Consider the following 14,823-nt stretch of genomic DNA (forward strand, 5'->3'; position numbering starts at 1 on the left):
AATACAATGAGAGCCCAATACAAATGTATATCTAACCCTTTTTTTCCCTTGTGAATTGTCATTCTAACTTTTTTGGTGACTTTAAGTAACAGCTCTCTCTGGTAAAATCAAGTGGTGGTATCGTAAAAAAAAACAGCATGGATGATAAGAGCTAGTTGAGGCAAAAAAGTGTTTCTATTGAAGTTGGCAGTGTTTCTGTGTCACTGTAGTGTACCAGTACCCTGACTGCCACTCTGACTCTGTAACACACAACACTAAAACCTGTGAGCGGTTTTAATGATTTTGACACTACATTAAAACCTGTGACTGGTTTATAACTCGCTGGCTGATTGGTATTACCGAAGCCGGTCACACATTGATTATGGAGTGTTAGATAGAGGGGGAAAAGTTGAACATTGGACCTGTTTAAAAGTGACACTCACCGTGGGTTCTTTATTTTTATTTTTTTTACCACAACTTTTCAGTTCTCGTATTGACTTTTCTCTGTCACACTGAGATGACTCTGTGACTCCTCATTCTTTTTGGTCTCGCTCTATATCTCCCGGAGCCTCCCGTAGAAGAAAGGGATGATGTCCCTGTAATGGGCCCGGGGATGTTATTGGCCCCTGTTTATTGTTGTGTTTGATAGATCCACAGGGAGGGCTCAATTATCACGGCCACCCAGAGTGACCTTGGAAACTCATTTGTTTTTCTCTTGTTAACCACAGATCCAATACCTTGCGCGGACAAATACAGCCATCGAGAAGTGCGCGGATATTGTTTGGAGTAGTGCGATGCGATGTGTGTATACCTGTTGTGTGTGTTTGTGTCTCCAGCAGTGAAGGTGAAGCGTATTGTCGGCTGTGTTTGAGAAGGGATTAAACCGAAGGAGAGAAATGGAGAGAACAGCCACTAGCTTGTGTACTCATTTTGTGTACTCTGCTTCATTTTAATCAAACAACTCATCTGTACTGGTGAAGGGTCATTGTGTTGAATTTCAGTGAACAATTCCCCTTTGGTTTGCTCATCGCTATTGTTCCACAGTCCATTCGGCAGCACTTCTCCTCTGCTCTTTCTGACTTTGCTTGCATCTACCTTGACTTTTTGAGCGAGAGCAATGAATCACATTGACGCCGCGATCAACTGTGGAACAAGCGGCACTAAGTTCTTCCGTCATTTCAGCCACTTGACTTTATGTTTCGGCCCCGTTTTGTCTGCTCGCCCTCACGCCTTCTTTTTTAGGCTGCACCCAAAATATCTCTTTCCAATATATGATGTATTGTATTTGCGGGGTCATAGTGCGTGAAACTGATTAACTCTCCAGACAGATTCTTTCGAATTTGACTGTGATGGATGAAGTAATGGGGTCGCTCTCTTCTCTGGGGTGGGTCACTAGTTTTTTTCCAGATTTTAACATTTTAATGGATTGCCATGAAATGATATCCAAGGAAATGGTAAGAGCGAAATCAGGTCCTGAAATCCAATAACCCAAATCACATTATTGTCTGGGACACATGTGGCCACGTTCTTTTTGCCGTGTGAATGCAATTGCGTAAACCTACTTTCACGTTTCTCAGGGTTCGTAGCCTCCACCATAAACATAACACTGATCACCAAATGGTGATTTATACTTTTCTAAAATTGGTAAACTCTTTCTTCCTAGATGTGCACTTTCATTCATTCAGTCCCCCCTGACTCCGCTCACTCTCTTTCTCTGTCTTTCTCTCTCGCTCATACCAACACACAGACACACACACATCATCATCATCTGACACACGTATTTATTTGCATTTACAGCTACAAAGTGAGATCTGATGAAAACTTGTCACAGAGACACGGTCGGGAGGCTTTTTTCCAAATAAGTGTGAACAGATCAGCTTAGCAGTGTCCAGTTGTGATCGGATCTCTCAGGACAGATGTCACCAGGTCTGAACAGGGCCGCAGACTGTGACTGCACAAAAGATCTAAGTGAATCAAAAGCTAGGACCTATAACAAAAATATTGGGTTTGATAAATGGGTGCGTAAGATGAAGAAAGAATACAATTTATCACCAGCCTTTGATATATTCAGAGTTGCATGTGCACACTGTAGACCACAATTACTGCAATCCAGGTCCAAACTAAAAAATTCAATCTTTTATTCATCAGCCCCAAGCAGAACTGTTGCTGCCTCGACTTGAACCTGTTCCTCACAGGACACTTCTCTCACCGTCAGCGTGACAGATAACTGCTGTGGCCTAAAACCATGCTGACGTTCTCTCCGGACATGACTCATTGTTTGATGTGTAACTCGTGTACTTGTAAGAAAAGAAAAAAAATAATCTGTTCGACCTCATTCAGATTGAGATTTGCTCTTGTGTGACCACTCTGCATTTCTCTTTGGTGCAAATGAAACCGCATGGCAGAGTAGCCAATACGGTTAGTGTTAATTTGCATAGTTATTAAAACTGGGAGAGCACATCATCAAGGAAATACCCCATTGCCCTCGTATTTTCCTGTCTTTGAAAAATAGATATTTGTCTTTGACAGCTGGTTATCAATGACAAGATGTTGTGTGGCAGATTGTCCCCGCAGACTTGTCCCCAAGCTTGAGGTGTGTGTACCCATTGTTTTTCAAATGACTGAAATACAAAAGAGTATTTGCAGGAAGCTTTAAGCCAGGCTAAGAAAAAAAAAAAAGAGCAAGATGAAGGCTGACATGTTGCTCTTCCCAAAAGGAAATTTCTTTCAATCAGTGTCCATATTATATGTTCTGTGAGGGCAGAAATGAGTTGTGGGAAGAGGAAGAAAGGAATCCCTCAGAAGATTTAACAAGGGGTTCTGATGGGGCCAGAGGTCTGTGAATAAATAAAACATGAGGGCTGAAAGAGGAAGAAGAACAGACACTTTAGCTCTGTTGGACCAGGGAATTTAAAGGAAGAGTAGGCATGCTGGCTCTGATGGGTCTGCAGTCTTACTGACTTGGCCAGCGGTGGTTTCAGCCTCCTCTGTGGTGACTCTCTTATTTTTTTTTTGCACTCAAGAGCTTCGCCTCCTGGTGCAGCACAGACCCAGGAGGCATAACTGCCCCGAAGGCCTCTCTTAATACTCTTGCCTTGACTTATAGTGTAAAGTTGATGGTTTTTACTGCCCGGGTGGTTGTTGTTTGAAGAAAATGAATGGGTTCTATGTGTGTTGTTTGTAGCAGGGGACCGGTGGTTCATTTAAACCCCCAGTGTTGGTCTGCTCTCAGTCACACTTGAAGGTCACAGTTACAGCTCCACTGCCGGCACAGTAATAATGCCAGTCTCGACTTAAGGGTCTTCCACACTGATTAGTTTTCCCTCGGAAAGATGTGCCACGTGCATGTGTGTTTGTGAGACGACCGGGGGGTGGGGAGAGAGGATTTATTGATATTTGCAGACACTGTGTGTTTGTATAGTGAAAATATACTAGCTGTGGGGTCTGTATATACATCTGGACGGGCTGGCATGTGCTATATTTCACCAAGCCTCATTAGAATGCCCGGACTTTTGGCTGTAAAGTCACGGTGACCCAACGTCTTCTGTAATCACCAGGACCTGCATACTGAGCAGAGCTCCGATTGATGGGCCTGTGTACAGCTCCAACTCACACAGACGTTCCAGCACCCCTACGCAAAACACCCACACATCAACACACGTTCAGTCATCAGGTGCTCTATCGCAATTAATATCTGATTCAATGCGCTTTATCCAAATGCAGAGTCGGCCACCTTTGACCCGCAAACTCCACCCACCACTGATTGTGCATGGAGTCAGTTGACACCTTGCCCCTCGAACAGAAAGCAGACGACATGAAACGATGAATATAAAGCAGGAAAAAGCCCCTTCCGCCGAGGAAAGGTTGCTGAATTGCCTGATGACGACGACCTTTGTTCAGAATCCCGAAAGGCATTAACAATTTAATGAGTCACATCACATCAGTATGGAGAGTGTCTCTGTGCTAGGCTGGCGCACGATGGATTCTGACTGGTCCTGCGTCTTCCCAAGAACCTCGATCTTAATATAACAGTGAACAGACAGGTCTAAGCGACAAGGATTTGCAAATCTGATTTCAGAAACTTGCTAATCAGAGGTTGTGTAACCATTTCACTAATATTGATAACACACAGTGTGGATTCAGATAAATGAGCTGCATTAAAAACCAGCTGGTTTTCAGAAAACCACCATGTGTGGTTTACAGCTCCACCCCCTCAGTCACGAGCAGCACCGGCCGCTTCCATCACCTTGCCCTGCCTGAAGTTCTTTTCTTGGATAATCATCAAAAGTCTCAGTCCGAGGAGCTTTGGGGGCCTGGAAATGGAAACTGATTTAGCGCTGCACTCTCAAGACAATTCCGCATAAAATCGAATATGGTCAGCGACAAAGGGAGAGCGAAGAGAGAGAGATGGCGAGGTGAAAAGGAACTATAGTAGCACCACCCTTCAGGAGACCTCCATCGGCCTGCCCAGGAGTTTTTCTGTCGCTCCCCTTGGTCACTTTCACCCTCAAACTGCAATGACTCAAACAACGAAAAAAGATTGGGATTGGACTTTGAAATTGGAAACGGCAGATGTGACATTGGGTCAAAAATGTTATTTATGGTGGTCTTTTCATCCCTCATCCCATATGTATTAATTGTCTAATCCTTAATGGTATATCCATCAGTTCTTGATCCTCGGTCAATAACACAGTTTGTAGAATCCTAAATCCGTCATTGTTTTTTGTTGCGTGCTAATGAAAGTTGATTCCAGCTTAAATAGCTCTTTGATTCCAAGGGGCATTTCCATGTATCTCTATGGTAAAAAGGGGGAGTGAGTGTACGTCAGTGAACAGAAGAAGAAGTGGTAGATCCAGTAGATTAATGCACCTAGACGTTGGTTGTTACTCGACGGTAAACCAACAAACGAACTTGGATCTGGTGTTTCGGGGCCTTTGTGTGTACATATGCTGGTTGGTGGGGTCGTATAGCCTGTGGCAAGTCATTGGCAGGAGATTTGCTACCAAGGATTTTAAGCTGTTGCATGTCCCAGCTAGGTACTCGGAGCCGGAGGTGACATGCGCCGGACACCCACCCCTGCTGTTAAGTGATAAAACATCCCCAGAGGCATGCTGAGTCACTTTATCACTCTTGTACTCACCGTTGTAAATCAAGTCCAGTGTCATAAAAAATGACTTAACATTTCCGCTTAATTTGCATTATTCCATGCAGCCTCTGGGCCACACTGAAAGGAAGAGGAAAATAATAATCTGATCAGATAAATACCTTTAATTATGACCCAGTATGAAGAAAGAGCAAAAATACAATGCCAGTGAAGACACGGTGTATATGATTGGATTATAACCAATGTATAGTGTAGCAGTCATTTGGAAGGTGTCCATAAAATACGCCAGAGGAGTTGTTGGAGTGATGCTGTGTTGCTGTCGTTGAGTGTGTGTGTGTCGCACCCTTCCTTCATCTGCTTTTTACACACACACATATTTTCCCTCTCCAAACATTGTATTAAACGGAGCTCGTTCATCGAGTTAGGAAATAGGGTCGACCCCGTCCGTGGCCCAAGACCCTGACCTCTACCCTTTTGGAGATGTGAACATAACTGTTTGATTAGTGAAGCTCGCCTCAATGGAAATCAGGTCTTAGCCAAGGATTGAGGTCATTGGCTTTGCTGACTTACAAGTGCGAGGATGGAAGCAGCCACCGGGGCAGAGGGAAGTGCTCGGGGTTTCATCAGCGACGTAATCACTTTTCTACACTCGTCAACATTTTCTTTTGCCTCTGCTTGCAGCGAGGCTAAATCACTGGCATTTTGAAAACCATATTTGTTGATCATTTCCTCATTGTCTCTCTTCTCACTTGTAGTTTGTCCGATATGCCGTCAGAAAAATGTTCTCCACTCTCTGATTATCCCTGCGTCCATGTTCCGCTTGAATAATACGTTTTTGCTACGACACAGTGCGGCTTCCTTTATTACCTCCGCCAAGCCGGTTAGGTATTCACCCCTTTCCGTCCATTTGCCAGTTGTTTTGTTTGTTTGTAAACAAGATTAAGCAAAAACCACACGACTGATTTCCACAAAACTTGGTGGAAGGATGTGGTCTGGATCAGGGGAGATTATATTAAATCCTGGGGCGCATCCAGAATGTTTTTTATTTGCACTCTCTCTACCTTTTCCGTTGAATTCCCTTGGAATAATTCGCAGATGTTGGAGAAAAATCTTGCATATTAAAGACATACACTGTATAAGTGTCTGTAGTTTGGTGCAGCTCAATTGAATTTAAAGGGACTGTCGGGCCTTGAGGGTATGCACTCTTTTCTCTTTCTTAGCTTCTTTTACTGTTTACTGCAGTGTGAATAAGAGCTGGGTGGAGGTGTACCTTTAGTATGAATCTACTCTATAAAGTCAGGCAGATAGGTAGGTTTGGGAAATGAGGTGGACACAGTTGGGGAAATTTAATTTGCTGTTGGGGAAGTGGAGTTACCGCTCGCACTCGTTCGGATGTGGCAAGAGGGTATAGGTGCACATACTGGAGTGTGTGTGTTGGAGCTTGTGTTAGTGTGTCTCAGGATACGAGTGATGTTGGCTTTAACAATTTGAAAAGTATAACGCAGAGTAAAATTCAACATTGCTTTTAAATGTCCTTTTTGTGCAAATGCCACCACTGTTGTATTCCAGTCGCTGTTTTGTTTTGTTGTTGTTCTTAGGTCGTTTGGTGAAGAGACATTAAAATGACATTTCCCCTTCAAAGAGTTTGATTCTTCCTTTAATAGATCTTAAAGGTGCAGCGTCTTAACACCGCCTAAGTGATGGCCACATTCATTTTGAAATGTTAGTATAATTATCGTGAACAAACAAGACAATCACCGGGAAGACTGGCACGCTCCGCCAGCCTCCACAATATATCTTCTTTCCATTGGATTTGACTTCATGGGAAATCTGATGGATTGCATAATGTGGCGCAGACACAGGTGCAGAGCCGCTTCCTGCTATTGGCAGAGGAAACAGCGAATAGCTAATGACAGAGAAATTAGTTTCTGTATGTTTAGTTGCAGATAATTACTGAGCAAAAAATAGCAGCAAGAAGAAAACGATATGTACTTCAATTACAGTAGTTTTTACAGTGGTTTATATTAAACATAACAAATTTAGTGCTTTATTGCTTTTTACTGGAATCGCTGCCTTAACAACCTAAACTGAAATGACTTTGGAAATGCCTTAAATAGCCGTCACGTACAAAGGAGCTGATCAGTGCTTATATTATGATAACGGCGTATGCTAATTATTACAGCCGTTTGCAATCTGCTACCTTCGCATTATTACACTTCAAAGCACTCATCTGCGGATATGCTAATAACAAAGGGCAATCTTCTCTTCTGTCTCTGTTTCCGCAGGTTCACCGGCCCCAACCTTCCCTCACCCATCATCAGTAGCAAGAACTGGCTCCGGCTGCACTTCACCTCCGATGGCAACCACAAGCTGAGAGGATTCAGCGCCCAGTACCAAGGTATGACCACACTAATCTGATTTCCACCCACATGCAAGAAATAACAAAACCAAGCCCTCGGCCCGGAAATTAGGCACATTTGTATTTTCCAGAGGAAACGGTCTTTGCCATTTTGGACTTGAACTTTTCCTCTCATGCTGCCCTCGGGCCAGGATGTGAACTTTGTACAGAATGTTTCTCATGATCTTAGAGGCGGATGGCCTTCGAATTTGTGGATCACGATCTTGCTCCTAAGGGAGGGAAGTGTTAGTGACCTCTATGCTTTTTATCTTCACTGTCAAGACACAGCTGAACAGAGGAAGCACCAATATGTTATGACATTTTCATCTAGTTTCCGGGGCAAATCAACGTTTCTGCAGTTAATCAGGTTATTTCATGCAGTAACATTTTGCTGGTTGTGAAACTGTACTGACAGCAAGTGGAATTATCACAGTATTTTGGCGAAACAGTTGTGATTTCAAGATTGACAGACTTTTTGCAGCCACAACCGTACACACACACACAGAGATCATCCACAGTTGTAAAACCAGTAAACGGTTTGTATGCTGCAGCGGATGTGCATTTACACACACAGGCATGTGCACAGAAGCCTCTCTCTCTCAAGCACATCCATTATCCCATCCCATTGCTCTCTGAGGGTTGGGGGGGGGGCGGGGTCAACCTTTAGAATGGATGAGCTGGGAAAAAAGGATTAGCTCGTCCACACAATAAAGGTGATCTCCAAGGATCTCACCTCCAGCAAGCTGCTGGGAATCTCAGAGGCAATGATGGTAAGAGACAAATATAGAGAGCGAGAGATGGGGGGTGGGGGGGTGGGGGGGAAGGCATGATCAACATGGCAAAGAAAACGCGGCGAGCCCATGGGATTACAGGTTCAGTGTTAGATAAATATGTTTAGAAGATCATAGAGGAATGGGAGACTAATACTTTAATTAGATTAAACACTGACTCCATCTCCAGTACCATCCCCCCCCACACCAGCCATTCTCATCATGACATCTCCCGTGATTCCACAGCAGCCGCATGCTGCAGTGATGAAATGACTGTTGATTGAATATCTCCATTGGCTCTGTGTCCTTCTTCTGTGTCCGTTAAACAGAAAACAGCCCCAATCAAACGCTGCACCTATTAGCTTGGTTTCCTCAATACAAACACAATTATACCTTTTTTTTCTTCCTTCTTTTTGAGATCACTCTCACAGATCTGAGAAAGATCCGTCATTGTGATCTTTCTTTCAAACCCACAATAAGCACTTTCTTCCCGAAATGCTGCTGAAACTGAACAAAGGATCAAACACATTTGAGCAAACCAAGTAAAAGTTCCATTGTCAGGGAGCGTCGGAGTAATTAAGTAGGGTGAGCGTGCACAAAACCAGCTGACGGTGCTGCTAAAACTGATGAATAAATATGCATTTAGAGGAGCCGCTTACTTTGCAATGATGACTTGGTTATTTGTTTTTTTCCTGCAATTATCAGGAGACTAATTTGAAAGCTCATATCGTTCCTGGCCGACCCTGCCTTAAAAAAAATCCTTACATCAAATATTAATGTTATTCCCTTCACCCTTCGTTACATGATATTGTGCATATCACCATACAAATGTGACCTTTACAGATGGACGTTGCATTCAGATATTGTGTTTTTGTGCAATAATAAGTTGCTGTGAAGCAGGTGTGAGCAGGGAGAGGTATATAGTATATATTGTATATTTCATCTCACTGCAGGAATGCGTGGGCTTTCCGTCGCTCATGTGTGTCTGTGCTCTTTCCCTCCGCAGTGAAGAAGATGACTGAACTGAAGTCGCGAGGTGTAAAGATGCTGCCCAGCAAAGACAACCACCACAAGATATCAGTGTGTAAGTCGGACACTTTAATTGCAAATAAACAGGACTGAAAATAATTGGTCCGCTTTTCCAATACAGAGGCCACTGAGCTATCATTGGAGAACACGAGAATAACTTAAAGAAATTGTCTTGCACCGGTCAACTAAAGCACATCTAATTCGGCATATTCATCAGGAGCTTCGGCAGATTGACTTATACAACTAAAAACTCTAAACAATCATACTGAAGTTGTTAACAACAAAGACCCCCCCCCGGTGAAATTTGCCAGAAAAGCTACATGTCCAGTGTACATGGATGGAGTGTGACGGTGTGCATTAGATATGTTGGTGACTACATGTGGGATCAGGGATTTGTAAATTTCAGGAATTTCTGGGGGGGGGGGGATCCTGAATACACTACAGTTCAAGTTTTTTTTTTTGAAGGGCTAGATGGCCCCTACCCCTACATCACGTAGAGAAATGACACAACACTATCTCTTCACAGCAACATGCAAAACGAAAAGGTCGGACCAAGTGGTAGAGCTAAGGAGTGAATTAGGACAATACGGTTATAATTGGATATTCCCCTTAAGGAGGGTGAGCACTGCATAACAATGTAGCTCGATAGTAGAAGTTAATCCAAGAGGTTTATTCAGTTCATTTTCAGTGCTGTCAGTAAAGAACAGACGCGACTCTTGTGGCCAATAGTAACTGACTTAACTGTGGAAAAGAATCCTCGTACAAGTAATTCAATACACGTTGAATATGCCTGTCGACTCCACAGTGTCTGTGTCCTCCTATGAGAGAAGATGCCAGACTCCTTTTCATCTCCTCACTCGCCCCAACTTCCTTGTTAGTTTTTTTTTTTCTTCTTCTTCTTTCACTCCTTGGCCAGAGCAAAAGGGTGAATACTGACTGTAAAAGGTACAAACACAAAGGACGCACTGTCTGTGCTGGAGACGCTGTTCTAATGGTAAATGGACAGCAGTAATTGCATTGGTGGCTCTCTTCACCGTGGCAGTCTTCCTTGCCCTTGCTCTCTCTCTCTCTCCCTCCCTCTCTCTCTCTCTCTCTCTCTCTCTCTCTCTCTCTCTCTCTCTCTCTCTCTCTCTCTCTCTCTCTCTCTCTCTCTCTCTCTCTCCCTCTCCCTGTCTCTCGCCGCCTGTCTGACTCTGCCGCTCGCTGTTATCCGATCCCGGCGTTATATGAACATCTGGGACATTAATAGCTCTACGGCGGCGAGTCACCTGGCGAGAGGGCCGGCGTGCAGAGATGGATGTTAGAGGGTTTAAGAACAACCTGTTAGACAAAAAGAGAGGTGCATTAATGGTAATCCTGCCTCGAGGCCATTTTTAAATCATTTTATCCACCTCCTCCACCCACTTTATCTTCTGCTTTTAATCCTCGTGTTTCTCAGAGAAAAAAATCACTCTCTCGTCTTTCCTTTCATTTGCGTCCCTTTACTTATTTTTTTCTTTCTTTAAACCTCCACTTTACGATCCCCTATGTATAACATTTCCATATTATGTGACTGCCCTTGACCCCTAACGGAAAGACGGGCACAGGTTTGGAGTTCAAAATGATGAAGTTCATTACTTAGATTACTTTTCATACGATCAAAATGGGCTTATTTCTATTTCCTTAATGTCTAAAGCTACATGTTCCGTATATTACCTTAATAAAAATGCATTATCACCATGTCACTGCTTTAACCTGCTGCTATGATTAAGTATTGATTGATTGATTGTTTTACAAGGTTTACATTATAAATATAGGGTTCAATCTGTTTTGTTAATATGATAAACCACAGGCTCTTCTGTAGAGATGTGAGTAAACATGACATTGACAGTCAGGAAGTTAACATTGGCCTCCTCCTCCTTCTTTTAATCAACAGTATCTTCATTCCTCTGCCGTCCTTCCTCTCTTCCATCTCTTTCGCCCTGACAGCGGCAGCGAGCCTCTGCTTTGAACCCATTACTCTCTCGCATCAAACTGGGACCGTGGCCAATGAGCAGGTGTCCCATTGATTTGGCCTCCGCAGACCTTTGACCCCTCGCAGTCCGTCAGATGGGCTCTCCCACTTGCCCAAGTTTATTTGACCCCTCCTGGCACGTTGCCGTCCAGTGCTTTCCACCCGGTGACATGATTTAACCCAGCAGCACCAGGACTCTGCCCGGGGATAAAATGTCCTGGATGAGAAATGTTAAGCGGGTCAAGGTGTGTGCTAAACGAGTTGATTCGTGCAAGTGCACTGCAAATATCAAGCACTCGTTTGACAATAAGAAATGACTAAGGGAGCTCTTAGCACTGATTCTGCTCATCAGCCTTTGAACCTTACATTTGTTTTGTAATGATTAAACGGCACCAGGTGATTATTGGCGACCGGAGGGCAGGAAGTTAACAACAAACACCTTCAGAACAATACGGGACCTGACTAATACCTGATGCAAAGTGTGGTAATGCACAACACAAGTGTCTATGCCAGTGCCTTCATTAATGTACCTGCACCCATCTGAGCACCCGTGAGTGTCATGGTCGTATTTGATGTGGTCTGGTGCATTGTGGGTGCACTGCAATCTGGAAGTCAGTGGTCATTATTGTTTTAGGGACTCATCTTTAAGACCGTAATATGCACCTTACATATAGGAGGTCACACAATGTGCACACACAGATGATCTGCTCAAAGTGAAAAGGTGTCCTCTGCAGATAAGCAAAAAATTTTGAGTGAAGGCCAACCTGACTTTTAAAGGGAATGAGTGAATCGGTTTGCTGCTCAACAAACCAATGATCAATTGAGAGACAAAGTAAAACACAGTTGTACCATGTGGCAGGTGCAATAACCTCTTTTCCCCCCTTTCATTAAACAAGCAAATGTGGATTTTGACACCTCCGACCCTGCGTTCTTAATTCCCTCTTGCCAGGACTTGCCCAAGCATTTTAATATGCATGTCAGTTTCCCCCTAATTCAAACTGTTACCCAATCTGTCCTTCATCCTTTTTTCTCTGTCTTTGTCCCATTAGTGTCGCAGATGGGTGTCGCCCAAGGACACAACATGTGTCCAGACCCGGGGATCCCAGATCGAGGGAAAAGAAAAGGCTCAGACTTCAGGTAAAAGGAAGTGAAGAGTGATTTGAGTAGTCTTTCAATTTAATGAAGTGTCATCTCTAACTAAATAGATAAAATAATGATTGAACAAAAACAGGTAGATTGATGCATTATGAATAATAGGACCTCACTTGTCTGTGAGGCGGCTGCAGTTTTATAACTTGACTAATGTTTATTTCCATGAGCTATGCAGTGTTTTACTACACAACATAAAGGCATATGGCTTGTGAAAACACATATCGAGGTCATTTTGTTCTCTTTTTTGTTGCATTCATTGGCCTCCGTCGTTTCAGTTGTGTCTTGTGTGAAGGTTCCTCTAATAAGCAGCTTCAACCTTCAACACAAGATTTTCTGATTCCGTCATTCAGCTTATGATAAAGTGCCCTTTGACTGTTGTGTGTTTGTGTTACAAATGAATAACGTCAGCAATTTGTATTAAATTGCTGGTTATTTATTTTGAAGTAAGATTTTGACATAGCTGAATTATTATAATAATAAGATTTTCCAACACAGGTCTGAGTTTAGAACTCTCAGTGTTAATTGGGGGAATTCTCCAATGTCATCATTTAAAATGTGCTTCTGAAAATGCACATTCCAACTTTATTCCAAAGTGATCACCTGGTTTGTTGTTAATGGTGTGAGTTTTAATGTTAATGCAGCGAGCTGGGAGCACTCACTGGAAATGTGGCCACACTATTGGGTACTATGACAAAATCAGGAACTGCACATTAACCAGCGTCAGGCCCCATAAAGCCACTGCAACCAAACCAGGTAGAGAAATGTGTACACTAAAACAAAAATTTGAGCCGCTGCAGTTAATAGGCTGCCTCTGTGGGACGGCGATATTACCGCTGGGATTATAGAGTTCCATTCCGCTCGGCGCCATTGCTTCTGTCAGTGGTCAACTGCAAAATAGACAAATGGGGAACATCCATCTCCCACAATGCAGCACTTTTGGAAATCCAGCCAGGAAGTCAGCTAATATGTATTTTTTTATTATTTTTCTTGTTACATATCCATCATCTGTGCTCACAGCTAAGTGCTGTTTTTGTACAGGAAAGATTTCTGCTGCTAATGTTTTTGTTTTTTCTGTAGGCGAGGAGCCACGGTGCATTTCTCCTGCGATGAGGGTTACGAACTCCAGGGCTCAAAGAGCATCAGCTGTCTCCGAGTGACGGACAGCTACGTGGGCTGGAGCGACGATCGGCCCATATGCAGAGGTAAGAACTGACCCGTGGGGTTGTCCATCCATGCACATGTGTGTGTCTGTGTGTGTAATGGAGTTACTCTCAATATGACCTCCATTTATATGTCCACACTCAGAACTGTGATGGTGATGCGTTTTGCTTCTTCTGTTATTTCGCGGTGACTGGCGCGACTTTGACCTTTGGCTGGTGTTCTTTTTGCTTCCTGCTGTTTAGCCGCGGTGGCGCGGCGCTGCCCATCAGTCATGTCTTCCTTCTGAGCACTTTGTGACAGGCAGGGAAAGTGGTCAGGCTCCCTGTGCGGTGGTCCTGATGTTCATGCTCTCCTCAGTTTCAGTTCTCAGCCTCAGTGAAGTGAATTCAAAAGACTGGATTAGATTTTTAACTTTTTTGTGAAGTATAATTGTTTAATCGATGGGACATCAGACTTTAAAACATATCATTTTTTCTCTTTGCAATTGAATTGCACTGAGAGGGGGACTAGTGACCCCCTCCATCTCTCTCTCTCTCTCACACACACACACATACACAAATAGACTTTGACTGACAAAACCCAACAGAGTCATATTTTTTTCAAATCTTACCCAACTAAGATGATTTACCTGATTTCAGTCATGTTCAGCATAAAAAATAAATTAGGCACCCCCAGCCAAACGGGACAAAGCCCCTCCAGAATATATTTTAAACATTTTCTGCAAACCCAACCTGACCCAGCTGGTTCTGATGGTCTCCTCTATCCACACTCTAACTCACACAGACACACAGTGCACACACCTCCCATAATCCAAGGGGGGGTTGGTTAATTGGATCTTGTGTATTGATATAAATCCTCTACACAATGATATATATATAATTTTGTATGATTTAATGCATTCTAAAACAAATTTAAGCATAATTTTCAGGTGGGAATTATTTTTAGTTTCAATGCAACAGAGCTCTGCACATCAATACTAATCTGAACAATCTCAAAGCAGACAGAAAGAGTTGTCAAATTACACAGAGCAGATCCATGGGGTTTAAATACACTGCGCTCCACCATCGGGGGTGAGGTATCTTAAAGGAAAGATAACACGAGCCGTACAAAATACCCTCTTTCTAGTCATTCCTCCTTTAAGCAGCTATAATCAATGTGATACTAATAGCAGTGCTTGAGATGACAGTGTGGGAGCAACGTGCTGAGGTGAAAGAAGTTGCTCTCCTCAGCTTTACGG

At 43.3% G+C, this 14,823-nt stretch overlaps 1 protein-coding gene across 1 annotated transcript in view; it reads left to right on the plus strand.

Moving 5' to 3' along the window:
- Positions 1-14,823, plus strand: part of csmd2 (CUB and Sushi multiple domains 2) — a 232,783-nt gene that overhangs the window by 106,438 nt on the left and 111,522 nt on the right. Inside the window, 4 exon segments of the mRNA XM_053446653.1 lie at positions 7,369-7,481; positions 9,258-9,335; positions 12,323-12,410; positions 13,503-13,637. Of these exon segments, the coding sequence (XP_053302628.1) occupies positions 7,369-7,481; positions 9,258-9,335; positions 12,323-12,410; positions 13,503-13,637 (414 nt within the window).

This window comes from Pleuronectes platessa, chromosome 18, assembly GCF_947347685.1.
Source record: "Pleuronectes platessa chromosome 18, fPlePla1.1, whole genome shotgun sequence".
Lineage (NCBI taxonomy): Eukaryota > Metazoa > Chordata > Actinopteri > Pleuronectiformes > Pleuronectidae > Pleuronectes > Pleuronectes platessa.